Source organism: Vitis riparia, chromosome 12 (assembly GCF_004353265.1).
Source record: "Vitis riparia cultivar Riparia Gloire de Montpellier isolate 1030 chromosome 12, EGFV_Vit.rip_1.0, whole genome shotgun sequence".
Classification (NCBI taxonomy): Eukaryota; Viridiplantae; Streptophyta; class Magnoliopsida; order Vitales; family Vitaceae; genus Vitis; species Vitis riparia.
The window spans coordinates 19201546-19219366 of NC_048442.1; the positions used below are offsets into that span (position 1 = coordinate 19201546).

Here is a 17821-nt window from a genome sequence, read left to right on the forward strand (position 1 = left end):
ATAATTAATATTTAAAATTATTTAATTTTTTAATAATAATATAAAATATCATTACTTATCTTACAATTTATGAATGATGACTATAACATAATATTTTTCTTCAATGCTTCCATAGCCACTACTAGAGACAAAGAGAAAGAGTTGGAAAATAAGGGAGAAAAACGATGGAGAAATAGAAGAAAGACAACACAGAGATGAGTGGCTTTTTCTGAGACGACACAGGATGGCTTGTGTGTTTGCCACATCGGCATGCACGTGATGTGTGTGGTTTGAGCACATGACAAGTTGGAGACAACATCATCCGTTGTAGTGATTTATGTTGCTATTTTTTTGTCTCATTTTACTCTATATGTTGTGTTTGGATAATGAAAATGTAATCTGAAGTTAGAGAGTGATTTTTATAAAAGCACATTTTCAATAATGCTTTTATCAACAACACTATAGGAAAAAACCTTTTGTATTTAAATTTACTAGTGCACTCATCATGTGAAACCCATCTTGACAGCTAAGACAAGCCATCTCTTTAATTAAAAGGTGATGCACTACATTCTCTATTAAATTGTCCAAATCCATGAATTGACCGTGGACAACTTGTCTACTTTCAAAGAACCCATGATTTGTATCTTTTGTGCAACTCTTAATGCACCCAAGTCAGGTACAATGTAAGAGACATGAACTGAAATGCTTGAAACACTATCAATATACCAAAGGAATAGCAAGGGGATAGTTAAGTCTAACTTTGTTACATCATGTCTTGCTTTTTGAGGCCCAATCTCAATAATATGATTGTTGTTAATTGTGTCTAACCTCTTTGTTTACCACTGGTTCAGCTTTAAAGGACTTATATTCACAATTCATCCATTAGTTTACTATTCAGTGGTTACCTAAGTGTACTTAAATTCTTTGTATCTTTGATTAATACATTGTCTACTTTGTTGTTGCTTAAAATCTTTGGTATCTTCCATTAATGTACCAAAGTATCCTCGCCAAAATTTGTAGAGATAAACTCTCTCCCTCTTGATGTAGCATTTAGCTAAATATCTAGTGAGGGTTTTTAGGGGGTTTAGGGTTTGTAGGAGGTTTAGGATTTAGGGTTTTAGGGTTTAGGGTTTAGAGTTTTAGGTTTAGGATTTGGAATTTAGGATTTGGGGTTCAGGGTTTAGGGTTTAAGGTTTTAAGGTTTAGGGTTTAAGATTTGGGATTTATGTTTTAGGGTTTAGGGTTTTGTGTTTGAGGTTTGGGGTTTGGAGTATAAGGTTTGGGGCTTAGGGTGTGTTTGATTGATAAGATAAAATATGATATGATATGATATAAATGTCCTAATATATGATTTCTAATGGGATATGATATCTTTGAATATGTGACCACTTTAGAGTCTCACTCATAGTTCAAAGCCTCTTTTTTATTTTTGCACTAACTCAATATCCTTTCAAGGTTGAGAGTTCATCTAGTATAGTAGCTTGGTGAATCATGAAAATTGATAGTTTTGCATCATGATTCATAATAGGTTCTATCCAATGTGTATCACATATATTAGTGCACTCACCATGGGAAACTCATCCCAACGGTCAAGACAAACCATTCCTCCAATTAGGACGTGATGCACTACAATTTATATTGGATTGTCCAAATCCATACACTGATTGTGGACAACTTATCTACTTATAAAAAACTTATGACTTGTATCTTTTATGTAACTCCTAATGCACTCAAGTCATGTACAATGTAAGTGACATGAGTTGAATGCTCAAATCAATGTCAATATACCAAAAGGATAACAATGGGATAGTTAAGTCTAGCTTTGTTACATCATGTCTTGCTTTTTGGAGCTCAATCCCAATAGTATGATTGTTGTTAATTGTGTCTAACCTTCTCATTTGTCGTTGGTTCAGCTTTGGAGGACTTATATTCACAACTTTGTATATTTGATTAATATAGTGTCTGCTCTATTGTTACTCAAAATCCTTGGTATCTTCCACTAATGTACCAAATTATCTTCGCCAAAATTTGTAGAGATGAATTCTCTCCCTCTTGATGTAGCGTTTAGCTACATATCTAGTGAGGGTTTTTAGGATTTATGGTTTCGGGTTTTTAGGGGGTTTAATGTTTAGGGTGTAGGGGGTTTAGGGTTTGGGATTTGGGTTTAGGGTTTGGGGTTTGGGGTTTTAGGGTTTAAGGTTTTAGGGTTTAGAGTTTTGGGGTTTAGGGTTTGGGTTTGGGGTTAGTGTTTAAGGTTTAGGGTTTAAGGTTTGAGGTTTGGGGTTTAGGGTTCAGGGCATATTTGGTTGGTGGGATAAGATATGATAGGATATGTATATCTAAGATATGAGATATGATATCCTTGGATACATATGTCTTATGGCTATGGTGTAAAGTATCTTATCCCATTTTTACATCTATATTTAATTTTTGAAATAAATAAAAAATAATATGAAATATATATTATTTTCAATGTTTAAAATAAAAGTTATATCACATTCAAATATTTTCTATTTGAAAAAATAGAATTTTTGTTATGTTTAACAATATTCATGATTGAAATATGTGAATTTTACAAATATTTTTTTTAATATTACATCATTTAATATATATATATATATATATATATAATTTTTATATGTCATATATTAATATTGTATTATAAATATTTTTTAAATTTTTTCTTTTTTAATCATAAATTTAATTTATAATAATAAAAAATTATTTTAGAAAATGAGTGTATTAAAAAAAATTACTGAAAAATAAATTTTTGATATATGAGATATGTATATCTCATATCTTAGCATGAGATTGACATATCTCATGTAAAAGGGATAAAATTAAAAAATATATATATGGATAATATATCCCAACATTTATTATATCATATCTTTGGTTTAACAATAAATAAGATAAGTGATGTGATAACTTATTTTATCTATCCAATTATCAACCAAATATAGAATATGATATGATATCTTGGTCTAAATAAGGGATTTCCTATTTTATAAGAGTGACCAAAAAAAAATTTAGATATATATATTTACAATAGTTATATAATCTATAATTATATGTTTTAAAATATAAATTATTATAAAATTAATATTCTTGTAATTTCCATTTTGTTGGAATTTGAATAAGAAGCATACAAAAATTGAGTATTAGAGATTTGGAAACTCCATTCAACAATTTTGGTTTAAGATTAAAAACTTGTATCTCATGTTTGAGAACCTTTTAATGCATAATTTGTGCCTATTAAAAGAGGGAAAAATCTCATATTTAATAAGGCATGGTCAATCATATTAACATGTATGAATGTATGATAAATATTTCATGATTGTGGTAGAAAATGCTAAAAATTTCTAATAAAAACAAATCATAACAATAATAACATTAACTTTAAAAATAATAGTCTTAATATAAATATTTAGAATAATAATAATAATAATAATAACAAAACTATGTTGAAAGAGAAATAATGAACTTTTTATTAACTTATAAAATTTTTCATTTTTTTTCCAAATTATCTTATGCACTTTTAGGACTTTTTATTCTTATTTTATAACATTTGATGATTAAATGCAACAAAAAGTTGATACTACGCGTAGGAAAAATTCTTTGTCATCCAATCATTTTACTTTTACTATTTTTAAAAAATAGAAAACATTAATATTTTTAGTTTTTATAAATATTAACCATGATCATAAGTCATAATTTTGTTTTTTGTTTCTAATTCTATTATAAGATATATTTTTTCAATTATTTTTGGTGATATTAAGCCACTCTTTTAGAGGTTGTGTATTAATGATATATTAAAATTTCGGAATATAGACAATAGGCAATGTTTTAATAATTATTCTGAAAATGTATGGTTGTAAGAGATGACATGTTAATTGCCAAGAATAATGAACTCTTAAACCTAGAGATTAAAAGTGACTCAAAAATAATATTCGATTGTTACAAGAAAAAGTAATATTCCTAGTTTTATTATGTTATTAATGAATGATATTTGGAAGTTATATCGAGATTTAAATATTTATAATTGTTGTCATATTTTTAAGGAAGTAAATAAAACAACAGATTGTTTAGTTAAAAAATATATTTGTAATATATAGTCGATCATGTCAAATTTTTCTAGAGATGTTACAAAGTTTGGTTTGAAGATTATTATAACTTATTTTTCAATTGAATTTGTAGGTATTCAATTTCTTAGTCTCTTTTTAATTTTTATAAAAGAATGACGTATTAAAATTTCAATAAGATTTAAAAATGAAATAAAATATTTCACAAAATTTATTAAATAAGTGTTAATAATATATTAAATAAGTTTCTCAACCTATAATTCTTTCAATCTTAAAATTTTTTAAATTTTTTATTTTTGAAATTTAATTAAATTAAGACTAATTTACAACTAAACTATATAATTGCATTAAATTATATACTATTTAATTTTTGATAAAATTTTATCTAATTATTCATATAAAGAGAATTTATGTTTAGTTTAAACTATAGAAGATAACATGGTTTGACAAATAGATTAGAAATAATACCAATCAAATTGTAATTAATTACTTATATTTTACATGAGGTGTTAATGATGATTAACATATCATAGAAAATTTTCAATAAAAGATTTCATCACTTTCAATTAATTTATATTTAGTTATATAAAAAAATTAAGATTTTTTTACAAATATATATATATATATATATATATATATATATATATATATATATATATCATTAAAATCAATGAAAAATAACTAGTGATTTATTTTATTACTATTTTTAACTCTTTTGAATGTTTTTGATGATTTTTTATAAAATGTTAAGCCTTTTTTTGTATTTCAAAATTTTAATTGGATATATTATGTTTATAATAATTAAAGTTTAAAATTACTCACCATATTGAATCATAACAGGCTTATCACTAAATTAAGAGTGTGTTTGTTTTTCTAACTTTTCGTTGAAAATAATTTGCTTTCAGACTTTAAATTGTTTATTTTTTTCTATTTTTTCATGATTTATTATAAATTTTTTATTGAATAAAAAAAATATATTTGACTTTTTCTAAATGGAAAAAAAATAATATATTGGTTTTTTTTTTTACTTTTTAATACTTAATTAATAAAAACAAAATATTATAAAAATAAACAATCTAATACTTAACACTATTAAGCAATATTTAGTTTTAAATTCCATTTAAAATTAAGTAAAAAAAAAAAACAAACACTCGGAATATTTCTAAAATTATGACATAGTTGAATATTATTTTTAGGTTTGATTTTTTATCACCTTTTTAGTTAGTACCTTAGTATCCGCATTGCAACTTATCATATATCCTTTTAAATCCCTGTTCAGATGATAATCAAAACCTGACCTAACTTTTTTGTTTCTTTAGGGTTACTTTGACTGTCACCCCACCTACCACATGCTATCTTTAGAGTCATTCTTCAGGTAGTAATTGTGACCACATACTATTTTTGGGGTTGCTCCTTGACTTGAGGAATTGTTGGCCAAGTTTCAGATTCTTAAAAATTCAAATTCCAATTTGTCTCAGCTGGATCAATGCTCTGGTTTATTACAACCCAAGCTAACATATGTAGTTTTATTATTGGAGTTATGGAACAACACATGATCTTCTCTTGGATGAATGTACATGAACAAACTTCATTATTATTCACAAGATTTCTTGTCCCCAAGATTGGACTTTTATTTTGAGCAAAAGGTGTTGAAGATTCTAGTTGGAGGTTTGGATACAACTAGGAATGGGTGGGAGGTGATGCTGCATGCATTGGAGCAACAGCAGCTCCTGTACCACCGCCACCTCCACTGCAGTGATGCTCAAGACAGTCAACAGGGTGTTTGTATACAGCCTCACATTGCTTCTTGCTCCTCTGAAGTGGTTTATCCGGCAAACAGTTTCTCCGATCGTCATACTTGATCCCATTTGATGTCAGGTTCTGGCAAATGCCCTCCTCCTCACAGAAGAAGTTGTAAGAGAATGTGAAGTTCATCAAATTTGGGAGAATGCAAATCCCCTCAGGTATGTTCCCAGTCATCATGTTGTGGCTTAAGACCAGTTGCTCCAAGTGAGCTAATCCTGCAAGGCTGTAGGGTATGGTGCCTACTACCTTGTTGAAGCTCACATCCAGCACCCTCAGTTTGTATAGGAAACCGATTTCCTGTGGCAAACAACCTGACAAGCTGGTGTTGAACAATAAAAGCTCCTCTAAGGTATCTGCAAAATTTGCAATACTTGGAGGCAGGCAACCTCCAAATTTGTTGTTGGCAAATACCACTACAGAAGCCGAACTCGTGCCGAAAGTTGATGGTATTACTGAACTGAAGAGGTTATTATTAACAAAGATTGCATCAAGGCCTCTGTTGAAAACATCAGGAGGCAATGCCCCCTCGAATTCATTGAAGCGAATGTCGAGAAATTTCAGGGTAGGAAGAGAGACCACAACTGAAGGGAAGGGGCCAACAAATCTGTTGTTGCTGATATCAAGCTCAAATAGGAGAGTGAGGTTGGCAAAGGTTTCTGGGATGATTCCACAGAAGCGGTTGGAGTTTAGATGGAGCAGGGCCAGGTCGGTCAGGAGACCGAGCTCATCAGGGAGGGAGCCGGCTATGTTCGCAAGATTGAGGTCAATACCAGCGACAACTTTGATTTTGGGGTCATCTAGAGCTGCTGTGCAGTACACACCCTTGTAGCTGCAGACCGAGGGACCAACCCAGTTGGAGGTGACTTTGTTGGGGTCAGAGTAGATTACGCGCTTCCATGCTTGGAAGGCAATGTAAGCTTGTTGGAGTCTGGGGTTTGATGTGGAGGAGTGGTTGTGAGGGCGGTTGTGGGCACGGTGATGACGGGTAGCAGGGCTGCCATGTTTTGCAGCCAGATTGTTGAATAAGAAAGAAAATTGTAGGAGCAGGAGGATTAAGAAATGGGTTGCCATGGAAGAAGAAGATGAAGCCATTGCTTCAGTTTATGATAATAAAACACTGAGCCTGTTGGTTTTTGTAGGAGTTATTTCCCTTTCAATCCAAATGTTCAGTCCTCTACTTAATCAAGTAATCCATGCCCAGTAAGACCACCGACCTCTTCTACAGTCTCTAGATGCCATTATCCAAAGGAAAATGACCTGTTTACAGTGACAGTTAACCGTTACAAATAGGAGAACTGTGTTGATAACCTTGTCCCTCGACATTGCTTTTCATTCACTTATGTTTTTTGGGTGCCTAGGATCTTTAGATTCGCATCAACCCTAGCACTCAGATACAGAGATGGAGTTTGAAGGCAGTGTATATTTGAAGGCTAGTCGCAGATGGCAGATGGCAGCTTTAGATTGATGCGCACGATAAAGACTTACCTCCTTCCATGTAGTTTTCAGTGTGGTTTGAAGTGGAGCTGGAGAGAGACAGTTACAAATCCCCTGGGCAGGAGGGATTTCTTCAGTTTTAAGGGATTGACATGTATTCTAACAGAGGTCTAGAGGCAAACAAACTAATGCCTTTTCAAGAACTGTATGATTAGCATAAGACATAATAAGACTAAAGATTGGTATTCAGAAACAAAATGGAATTGTTTGGTGAGGCTCATCATCATACATTTATCTGCATTTTATTTCCATAGAAATGGATAGTGTGAAAAATAGCTTCAAACCAGCAACCCACAACCAAAACCAAACAGCTAAACCTGCCCCTCCCCAACCATGTTTGGAAGACTCTTTCTTCAGGAGCTCTGCAAGAGTTAAAAAAGTGTCTAAACATCACAGATGCCCACAACAGGGTATTTTGGGTGAGGATATCATGGTGGGTCTGCTTTCTTTCTCTGGGTCTAGGAAGCAAATATCTTTCAGAGGATAAATTGATGAATATACTATGCAATTCTGTTTACCAAAGACGTGTTGGTACTATACGAATCAAGCTCCAAGTGATGAAGTAAAAGAAAAGAGGAAAAAGTGCTCCACAAGATATCACAGATGACATATTTGAAACACACAACAAACTTTGCGTAAACCGTCCTTTAACTATTCTCTCACCAAAAGAACCATTAAGATCAACAACACCTTCAAGTTCAAGCACAGATAACAGTTAAAAATTGAAATAGGAGGTTTGGAACTATAAATGCTAATATCAATTCGCCAGTACTGGGAAAATATAAGAGACTTTGTGTGTTCAACCAAAATTATTGAGACTTGAAAGGAAAGAGAACCTAAACATTCATCACACTCCATCGTCATCATCAACCATAACCAACAACCGTAGTCACCTTAGCCGCCGCCACCGGATCCATATTTCTTGCCAAGTACAAGGAGCTGCAACTTATCATAACCAGCAAGCACACCAGCACCTGCAACAGCACGCAGGATGTTTGCACCGGCGCCTTTAAAGAGTGATTTAGCACCTTCATTCTTCAGGATCTGTGAGAATGCATCGAAAGAGCTCTTGTATTTGACAGCTTCTCCTGAGGTCATCATCATCCTTCTACGCACTGTATCAATTGGGTAAGAAGCCAATCCTGCACCAATTGTGATTCCCCATCCCAGCAAGAAACTAGCCAAGAAACTATCCTGCATATCACCAAATACAGTCATGACAGTAATGAATAGCCTGCCTAGAAAATAACGATTATACCATGCAATACATAAAAACCAGAATTCTCATTGTTCATGCAGAAGAAATAAATTCAGATATTTCTGGTTCAGTGGCCAATTCTAATAATATTGGTTCACTTGATGCTTTAAATAGTCCAACTGGTTGAGATAGACCGAATAACAAAGACCAATATAATGCAATATTATGCGAGTTCCACATTTTTCTTCTCATAGTAAACTGAACTGTAAAGCAAAGATAACGAATATAGAACAAATGAGGGCAGGTCCTCTGGGAAGGGATGTGATATGATCTAAGGGTTCCGGTCCCCATAATTTCACATACCTGCATATCACCAACCAGGACCACAGGTTTCAGTGAATCATACATTCCAAAATAGAGCCCACGGTACACTATAATTCCAACACATGAGATGTTGAATCCACGATAAAGCCCCGCAATGCCATCAGATTTGATGGTTTTCTTGTACACATCAATCAAACCATTAAATTGCCTTTCACCACCCTTTTTAGCAGCCTTAGCATCATTGGCCAAACGTGTACGGGCATAATCTAGCGAATAAACAAATAGAAGAGAAGAAGCACCAGCAGCACCACCAGATGCCAAGTTCCCAGCAAACCATTTCCAGTAGCCATCCCTGTCTTTCTTGAAGTTGAAGAGTCTCTTGAAGTAATCCTTGAAAGCGAAGTTCAGGGCCTGAGTGGGTACATACACAACTTAAATATTTAAGAAGGATAACTAGAGGATACAAGAACAGAAAAACCATATATGTGTGTGTATATATTTAAGAAGGATAATTAGAGGATAAAAAAACAGAAAAACCATATATACATACACACAAGTAACAAAGGCCACATTTAACCCTCTTTGTTAATCTCAGTGTCTGATGTTTCTACTAAATGATAGATCAAAAAGGCTACCAAATAAAACCTCATCTCTTGGCTTGCAGCCCAAAAAAGGGGGAAAAATCAAAATTTAAATATTGATAGTGGGTATCTTTAGGTGCTTTCAGGGGGAGTAATTTGTGGAAGAGTACTTTTTTTCCTTTCCATACTAAAAAATATGTATTTACACTTTCATCAGCAACAGGAAAAAAAAGGAAGATAAAATGCAGGACTAAAAAACATGAAGGGAAAGGAAAGTGACCTGAGTGGGGAAATATCTAATAACATTAGCAGTGTTGCCTCTCCAAAGGGCAATGACACCTTCATCCTTAATAGTTCTGGCAAAGCAGTCAGTAATTCCCTTGTATGGTTCAGACAACCTGCCAGCCTTAATCATCTCATCCTGATTCTGAATCAAGAGCTTAACTCGCTCAATTGGTGCAGCAGCTGACTTGGAGACTGCAGCAGAAACTCCTCCCATGAGGAAATCAATCAGAAAACCTTTTGCACCTTTCTCCGCAGGAGCTTGAGCAAAGATGGGAGACAAGGGTGATACAAGGGCCAGGCCATTGCCATTGCCACTGCCTGCTGGCAGCAAAGAAGTCTGCAAACCTCCATTCACATAGGCACTGCTCAGACTGTGTACACTGGTATTTCTGGACTGCAAATTAGGCGACAATGTAGAAAAGAGAGAAGACTGCCCATTTATTTTCTGAAATATTGACGAATGCTGTGATCCATCCGCCATGTTTGAAACTAAGAACGGTGACCTATAAAGGAAAATTTCCACATTATACAAGAGGAAATGCAAAGGACGGTCTCTAGGAAAAAGAAAATGAATGTAATTCAGCATATTTGACAGAAATTTGTACACAGCCATGGGTGGTTTGGAAAAAAATTTCATTCACATGGTGCCTTTTCCTGTCCCAAGGAAGATAGTAACCGTTTTTCAAATGAATATCTAAACCTAGACAACTTCAGCCATAAGATTTTGATAACAAGATCTTTTATTACCAGATTTTTGCTTATCTTGATCTTGAGGAAACAAAAACCTCAATTCAACTAGGCTCATTAAATCTGCTATTTGCCTTTGTTGAGACCAGTTTTTTAATTTTCTGAAAACCAATGCAATTCTGGAACATAAACTTAAAAGGTTAATTTTCATTACAAAAATTTTCAAAATAGAGATGAAAATGAAATATCACATCAAGCTATTTCTATCAAGCAGATCTACCAAATTAAAAGCACGACGCACATTCTAATCCCATTGTAGTCCCAAATATGCATACAACATCAGGATCGTAACATTTCGCCTAACATTAAGTAATAAATCAATTATCACTACTAGCTAACCACTTCCATCTCCAAATCATAACTATACACACTAATCCTCAGTCAACTGGGAGTAACAAAAACGGTTTAGCTAAGTTCAGTTGTTCACTTTCTCAAATAAAACAAAAGCAACACAAGATACAAGATTCAAGACTTTTCCTTCCCTTTCTTTTCCTTTGTTTTCTCAGCAACCAAACAGAAGCTACGAAATGATGATTGAAGCAAAAAAGAAAAAGAAAAAACCATGATCCGCTATTCAAAGCAATCCTCAGTTTAGTTGCACAGTAGATGAAAATCATTTAAAAATAAAAATAAAAACAGAGCTCCAAATCATTAATTTTCACCAGCACACGAGAGGCTAGAATCTTAAGTCATCACAGACTAATACAAGCAAGTCTAGCTTGGTTGACCCACTTTTCTGCTACACAAGACAAAAATTCAAAATTTTCTTTTTCTTCCCCTTTCTCGGGAACCAAACATAGATGCAATACTAGATCCAAGGAGACGAGAGATCAAATAAGAGTTGAAGAAAAAAAACCTTAACCCGTGAAGGTCGCCGAGAGAGACCACCGCTCACTCTTCTTCCAAGATGTACGGAGTTGAAATGAGAAAAAAGAGAGACCTTAGGGTTAGTGGCAAATAAGTAATTCACCTTATTCTTTGTCCGAATTGCTGTCGTGCCACTACAGTATGAATGTTCTGTCTGATTGAATCCCGACCCGGTTGGAGATTGTAATTTCCGATTCGGCCCATCCAAATGCCGCACTCCTTATCATAGGATCGGTTACCCATGTCTCGGGATCTAACCATATGTTAAATTATCTTATGAAAATTAAAGTATATATAAAATTAACAAAATATTTAAATAATTTTACAAAAAAAAAAAATTTCTTCTTTTTAATTAAAAAATATTCAATTTATAATATTTTTATTTAATATATATATATATATATATATAATGAAAATAAGTTCAAGAAATTTTTCTTGAAATAAAACAACTTTTTCTTTTATAAAATAATTCAAAAAATTAGTTTTTAATAATCCCATAAAAAAATTAAATAAAATAGTCCCGAAAATTTTGTTTTTAATTGAAAAAAATATTTTTCATAAAAATCCAAAAATTAATTTTAATAAATTAAAATATCTTTTCAATAAAAATTCAATGTTCTCCTTAACTATTTCTTAAACTCTTTTTCTTGAAAATAATAACATTTTCAAACAAATTTTTTTTCATAAATTTTAGAATAAAATTGTGAAGCTCTTTTTAAAAAAAACAATTGATGAACATTCTTTTCTTTAAAGAAAGTTAAATTCTTTTTTGCTAAATGTCTTTTTAAAGGATTAGTGCAGCATAAGTTTAATTAATACCAAAAAAATTATAGATATAAATTGGTTTAGAATGACTTCATCATTTATTTTCTACATATAATTATTATTATTTTAGTTTTTTCATTAGACAAATAAACTCCAAATTAAACAAAATTTAATACTTTGAATTCATTAATAAGTCTAGTAATTTTTAAATGTAATTTAAAACTCAAAAAGTGAATAAATTAATACTAAAAATTTACCGTGGTTTAAAATAACTTTATTGTTTCTCTTTTATATAGAATTTCTATTTACCCATTTTTTTTACTAGGTAAATGAACTCCAAATTAAATAAGACTCAATGTGTTAGATTCATTAATGAGTTTAGTAATTTTTTTAAATAACTTAGAACTCAATTATTGATCCAATCAATAAAAAAATTTTATAGAAAAAAATATTCTAAAATGACTTTATTGTTTCTTCTCTACATAAAATCTTTATTTTTTATTTTTTTTTACCAAAAAATAAATTTCAAATTAAATAAGACTTGATATGATGAACTCATTAAAGAGTTTAGTAAAATTTTAAAATAACTTGAAATTCAAATAATAAACTCATTAATACTAGAAATTTATGGATAAAAATTGGTTCATAATGATTCTATTATTTTTTTTCACATAATTATAATTTTATAAATTTTCTCATTATAAAAATGAACTTCAAATCAAGTGACACTTTATATTGAAATCATTAATGAATTTAACCATTTTTAAAAATAATTTGTAACTCCAAAAATAAATCTAATCATTAAAAAATATTATATCAAAATTGATACACTATAAGTCATAACTTTAATGTTTCTCTTATACACACAATTCTATTTTTTAATTTAGGTAAATAAATTATAAATGGGAGAATTACCCGATAGGGTGGGCTAGGTTGGAATAATTACTGGAAATGACAGTCTCTTTTAATAATTCTTGGGGAGGACTTTAACAGTCTTAAATATCAAAACTGCCCTTCAACTAAAACTTTTAAAATTCAAAACATTTGTCAAAACATTTATGGTTCATGGAACCCACATTTATTGTAATCATTGACATTCAAAATTTAAATCAAAATTTTGGGTTTAACAGTTAGAATTATATATAACTTGTTATTTAAATTTACTATTTAAAACAAAAATCTAAAAAATATTTTCAAAATATCATTTATTGTTTTTTTTTTACATTTTTTATTCTAATTTTTAATTTTATTAAGAAAAAAAAATAAGTTTTATAATTATATAATAAAAATGATTTTTTCATATATATATTGTTAGGAATTTGAGACTAATCCAACCTATGATAATCACCTTAGAGGGAGGGAGGGGGCGGGGGGGGGGGGGGGGGGGGGGGGGGTGAATAGGGTGATGGTCTCTTTTCGCAAATATAAACTATGTGAATGAAGAGACAATTATATGCAAGTATATAATAAGTAATATAAAGACAATTGCATATAAATTAAATAGTAGGGAAGAGAGAAAGTAAACACGAGAGTTTATAGTGGTTCGACACTTCCTTGCCTACGTCTACTCTCCTTAACCTCCTAACCGAGTGAGGATTCCACTATCTTGAAGCTTCAACCAAGCTTCCAATCTCTTTACAATTGGATTATGGTTCCAATTCACCCTTTTGGACTTTTGGCTCCAAGCACCCTTTACACTTCTCAAGAGTTATCCCACTCTTGAACAACCTCTCAAGTGATACCCCTCACTTGAAAAAATTCCTCTCAAAGATTTACAAATAAAATGATCTCTCAAAAATCCTAGTACAAGAACTTTAAGCTCAAATGATACAAGAGAAACTAGGATTGAATGGTGCACTAAAGATATGCAAGTTTTGGAATAATGGTACACTAAAAAATACTCTTCCAAGACTCAAATATAATCAAGAAATATTTTGGAAGGTTTTGTTTTTTAAACAATGAAGTTTGGAGCCTTTTTATAGAAGGAAAAAGTCATACTAGTCGTTGGGGGTTCGACCGGTCGAGTTAGGGGTCGATCGGTTGACTAGCCATTAGGAAAAGTGACCGTTAGGCCTCAACCGGACCTCAACTGGTTGAGGTTCAACCTTATAGGGAAGAGAAGGCCACTGGGAAAGAGAGAAAGTTTTTGGCCTCCCTCAACCGGTCCTCGACCGGATGAGCACAACCGGTCGACCGGTTGAACCGATTGAGCCATTTTTTTGGCTCAACACTCAACCTTTTTCAACTTAAAACCTTTTAACACAAATTTGAAAATCATTTAATACAAGGTTTTAGTTGAAAACATGAAATCATCAAATTCTTAAGATATTTAAAACAATATTACTCTTGGATGATTTTGATGCATAAATAAATAATGAAATGCATGAAAGTCCTAATGCCCAACAACCTTACAAAGAGATCCTAAGAAGCTTTGGTCTTTAAAAACTCTTCTGTCTTTGAGGTGGTCTTCTTCTTCATGATTTCTCTTTGGCTTGATTTGTCTTTGGATTGCCACTCTGGAAGTTGTCTTGCCTAATCACACTTGAAATATGATCATTAGTTCTAAACCTTGTTTTGTTATCATCAAAATCAAGATTAACCAAACCTTGGTTTCACACACACACACACACACACACACACACACACACACATATATATATATATATATATATATATATATATATATATATATATATATATATATATATATATATATATATATATATATATTAAATTGATAAATTATATTTTTATATTAAATTAAAAGAAGATAAAATGTTTAATTTTTTATTCAGATTATCTAAAAATAATAAGAAAAGTATGGAAAATGTTTAATCATTTTTTATTTTTATAATAAAATAATTTTTAAAAATTTATAGGATTTTTTTTTCCTTTACATAGTGTTTTTTTTTCTTAATTTTCATATATAATTTTTTTTCTTAATGCATCGAGTGGATGATGTTAATACATTTGATATGTTGAATATTAATAAGGTATAAAAAATGATTTTCAATATTAATACTTTTATTATAAAATACATGAATAACAAAAATGTGTTATAATTACAATATAAATACACTTACATTACAATAAAACCTAATTAGGAAAATTTTGTATGATCATACCATATTTCACAACATACTTATATCACAAATAATTTATGAAATCAAATAAAATACTAATTTAAATTCACAAGACTTGTAATTTATATATATATATATATATAAATTATTAAATAATTTCAAGGCACTGGATGAATGTTATTAATATACCGATACGGGATGTTAATACTAATAGGACTAATAGGGTATAAATAAGCATTTTTAGAATTATTACTTTTGTAATGAAATATAGGTATGACATAAATACATTATACTTACGATATAAATATACTATCATTACAATATATTACAACATAATTTAATTTATTTTTATTTAAATTTTTCACGCACTATATGTCACTTTGAACAACTAGTTTGAGGGTTAAATAAGCAAATCAATAATTATAGCGATACAATCCTTACTTGTCTTTTTTTTTTTTTTAAATGTAAATTGTTGTAATATTCCATAAAAAAAATTATATTTTTTATATTTCAATTTATTTTGCATCCCAACATTTTAAATTTATTGCTATTATGATCAACAACAAATTCAAATTTGATTTTTTTCTATTTTTTAAAAACAAAAATTTGAAATTTGTAAACATTTTATAATTACAAACTTGATAAATATATATATGTGAAACCAAGGTTTGGTTAATCTTGATTTTGATGATAACAAAACAAGGTTTAGAATTAATGATCATATTTCAAGTGTGATTAGGCAAGACAACTTCCAAAGTGGCAATCCAAAGACATATCAAGCCAAAGAGAAATCATGAAGAAGAAGGTCACCTCAAAGAGAAGTGCTTTTCAAGACCCAAGCTTCATAAGATCTCTTTGTAAGGTTGTTGGTGCACTAGGTTTGTTCATGCATTACATTCTTTACTTATGCACCAAAATCATCCAAGAATTAATTCATTTTAAATCCTTTTAAAATTGGATGATTTCATGTTTTCAATTAAAACCTTGTGTCAAATATTTTCCAAACTTGTTTTAAAGGTTTTAAGTTGAAAAAGTTGGGTGTTGAGCCAAAAATGGCTCAACCGGTTGAACCGGATGAACAGTAACCGGTTGACCCCCAGCTCAACCGGTTGAGGGGTATGAACAGTAACCGGTCGACCGTTCGAAAAATGCAAAAATTTTCTCTTTCTTCCAGAACGGTTGTTCAACCGGTCAAGATTGAACCTCGTCCGGTCGAGGTCCGGTCGAGGCCCGGTCGAGGCCCAACGGTCACCTGCCAAGCATTAAATGCTAACGGCTAGTCAACCGGTCGACCCCCAGCTCGACCGGACGAACCCCAAACGACTAGTTTGGCTTTTTTCTTCTATAAAAAGGCTCCAATCTTCATTGTTTAAAGAGCTTAACCTTCCTAAATCATTCTTGAATATATTTGAGCCTTAGAAGAGTGTTTTTGAGTGCACCATTGTTCCAAAACTTGCATATCTTTAGTGCACCATTCAATCCTAGTTTCTTGTATCATTTGAGCTTAAAGCTTTTGTACTAGGATTTTGTGAGATCTTTAATTGTAAATCTTTGAGAGGAAGTTTTCCAAGAGTGTGGTATCTCTTGAGAAGTGTAAAGGGTGCTTGGAGCCAAAAGTCCAAGAGGGTGGATTGGAACCATAATACAATTGTATTGCTTGAAGGCTTGGTGTGGAAGCCTTGAATCAGTGGAACCCTCACTCGGTTAGGAGATTGAGGAGAGTGGATGTAGGCCGGGTTGCGCCGAACCACTATAAATCTTGTGTTTGCACTCTCTCTTCCCTTACTCTTTTAAATTATATGCAATTGTGTTTATTTTGTTTATTATATATTTGCATATAATTGTCTCTTATTTTTACATAGTTTAAATTTGGGAAAAAGAGACCATCACCCTATTCACCCCCCCTCTAGGGTGATTACCATAGGTTGGATTAGCCTAAAATTCCTAACAATATATATATATATATATATATATATATATATATATATATATAGTAGAATTGTTTAGGATGTTTGAAATAACAAAAAGAAATTTCACTTAATAATAAAAAAAATTCTAACTCCATAAAATGACTTGAGAAAATAAATTAAATATTAACAAAATAGGGTAGCCCACCTAAGTGTCCCATTGAAATAGTCCATTGGCATGACCCACATGCATGACCGGTCCAAGGGCTCATGGGTCAGGTTGGGTCGCCTATTTGGCTTCCATGAGTCGACACGATTATCAATTGGGTTGTGTCAACATGATATGTTAGCCCCTAAAATCCCACCAAACATTGGGCCATGCCTAGTTGATACCTTCGTATTGGGGTTCATAACATCTTAAAAGGTAAACAAAATTTTATTATTCACACATTAATCTCCAAACCAATTTGTTTGATAGAAATACAAAAAATTTATAATTTTGTAGATTAAACTAGTAAAATTACTATTCATATCCAAGGTTAAATGGAATCTAATATTTTGTAATGATATATTATATACAATAGGTATAGAAAATAATCAAATATGGCCAAAGCTAAAAAATAAAGATAATAAAAAGCTGCATGCATATGAACACTATAAAATCATGAAATATAGAAATTGAAAAAAATTAAAATTAAAAATG

The 17821-nt window shown here is 31.3% G+C and overlaps 2 protein-coding genes across 3 annotated transcripts; both read right to left on the reverse strand.

The window, feature by feature from the left end:
* Nucleotides 1–5560: 5560 nt before the first annotated feature.
* Nucleotides 5561–7890, reverse strand: LOC117926744 (leucine-rich repeat extensin-like protein 4). The gene has a single exon (XM_034846021.1). The coding sequence runs from the start codon at nucleotides 6957–6959 to the stop codon at nucleotides 5742–5744; it is 1218 nt and encodes a 405-aa protein (XP_034701912.1). The 5' UTR covers nucleotides 6960–7890; the 3' UTR covers nucleotides 5561–5741.
* A 101-nt stretch (nucleotides 7891–7991) lies between these two features.
* LOC117926745 (ADP,ATP carrier protein 3, mitochondrial) lies at nucleotides 7992–11456 on the reverse strand. Of its 2 annotated transcripts, none has more exons than XM_034846022.1 (4): nucleotides 11353–11456; nucleotides 9745–10252; nucleotides 8923–9294; nucleotides 7992–8555 (listed from the first exon to the last, which is right to left on the reverse strand). In XM_034846022.1, exons 2-4 carry the CDS (start codon nucleotides 10228–10230, stop codon nucleotides 8256–8258), a joined length of 1158 nt encoding a protein of 385 aa, XP_034701913.1. In that variant the 5' UTR covers nucleotides 10231–10252; nucleotides 11353–11456; the 3' UTR covers nucleotides 7992–8255. The 2 variants fall into 2 exon arrangements, with proteins under 2 accessions (XP_034701913.1, XP_034701914.1); XM_034846023.1 differs by lacking the exon at nucleotides 11353–11456 and adding an exon at nucleotides 11159–11279.
* Nucleotides 11457–17821: the final 6365 nt, after the last annotated feature.

Bases quoted from the DNA above. Each gene is read 5' to 3' on its own strand.
- LOC117926744 (XM_034846021.1), bottom strand. From the start codon at position 6,959: ATGGCTTCATCTTCTTCTTCCATGGCAACCCATTTCTTAATCCTCCTG.
- LOC117926745 (XM_034846022.1), bottom strand. From the start codon at position 10,230: ATGGCGGATGGATCACAGCATTCGTCAATATTTCAGAAAATAAATGGG. The intron at 9,295-9,744 runs GTCACTTTCCTT...GTACCCACTCAG, and splicing joins TTAGATATTTCCCCACTCAG to GCCCTGAACTTCGCTTTCAA. The intron at 8,556-8,922 runs GTATGTGAAATT...GGTGATATGCAG, and splicing joins TCCTGGTTGGTGATATGCAG to GATAGTTTCTTGGCTAGTTT.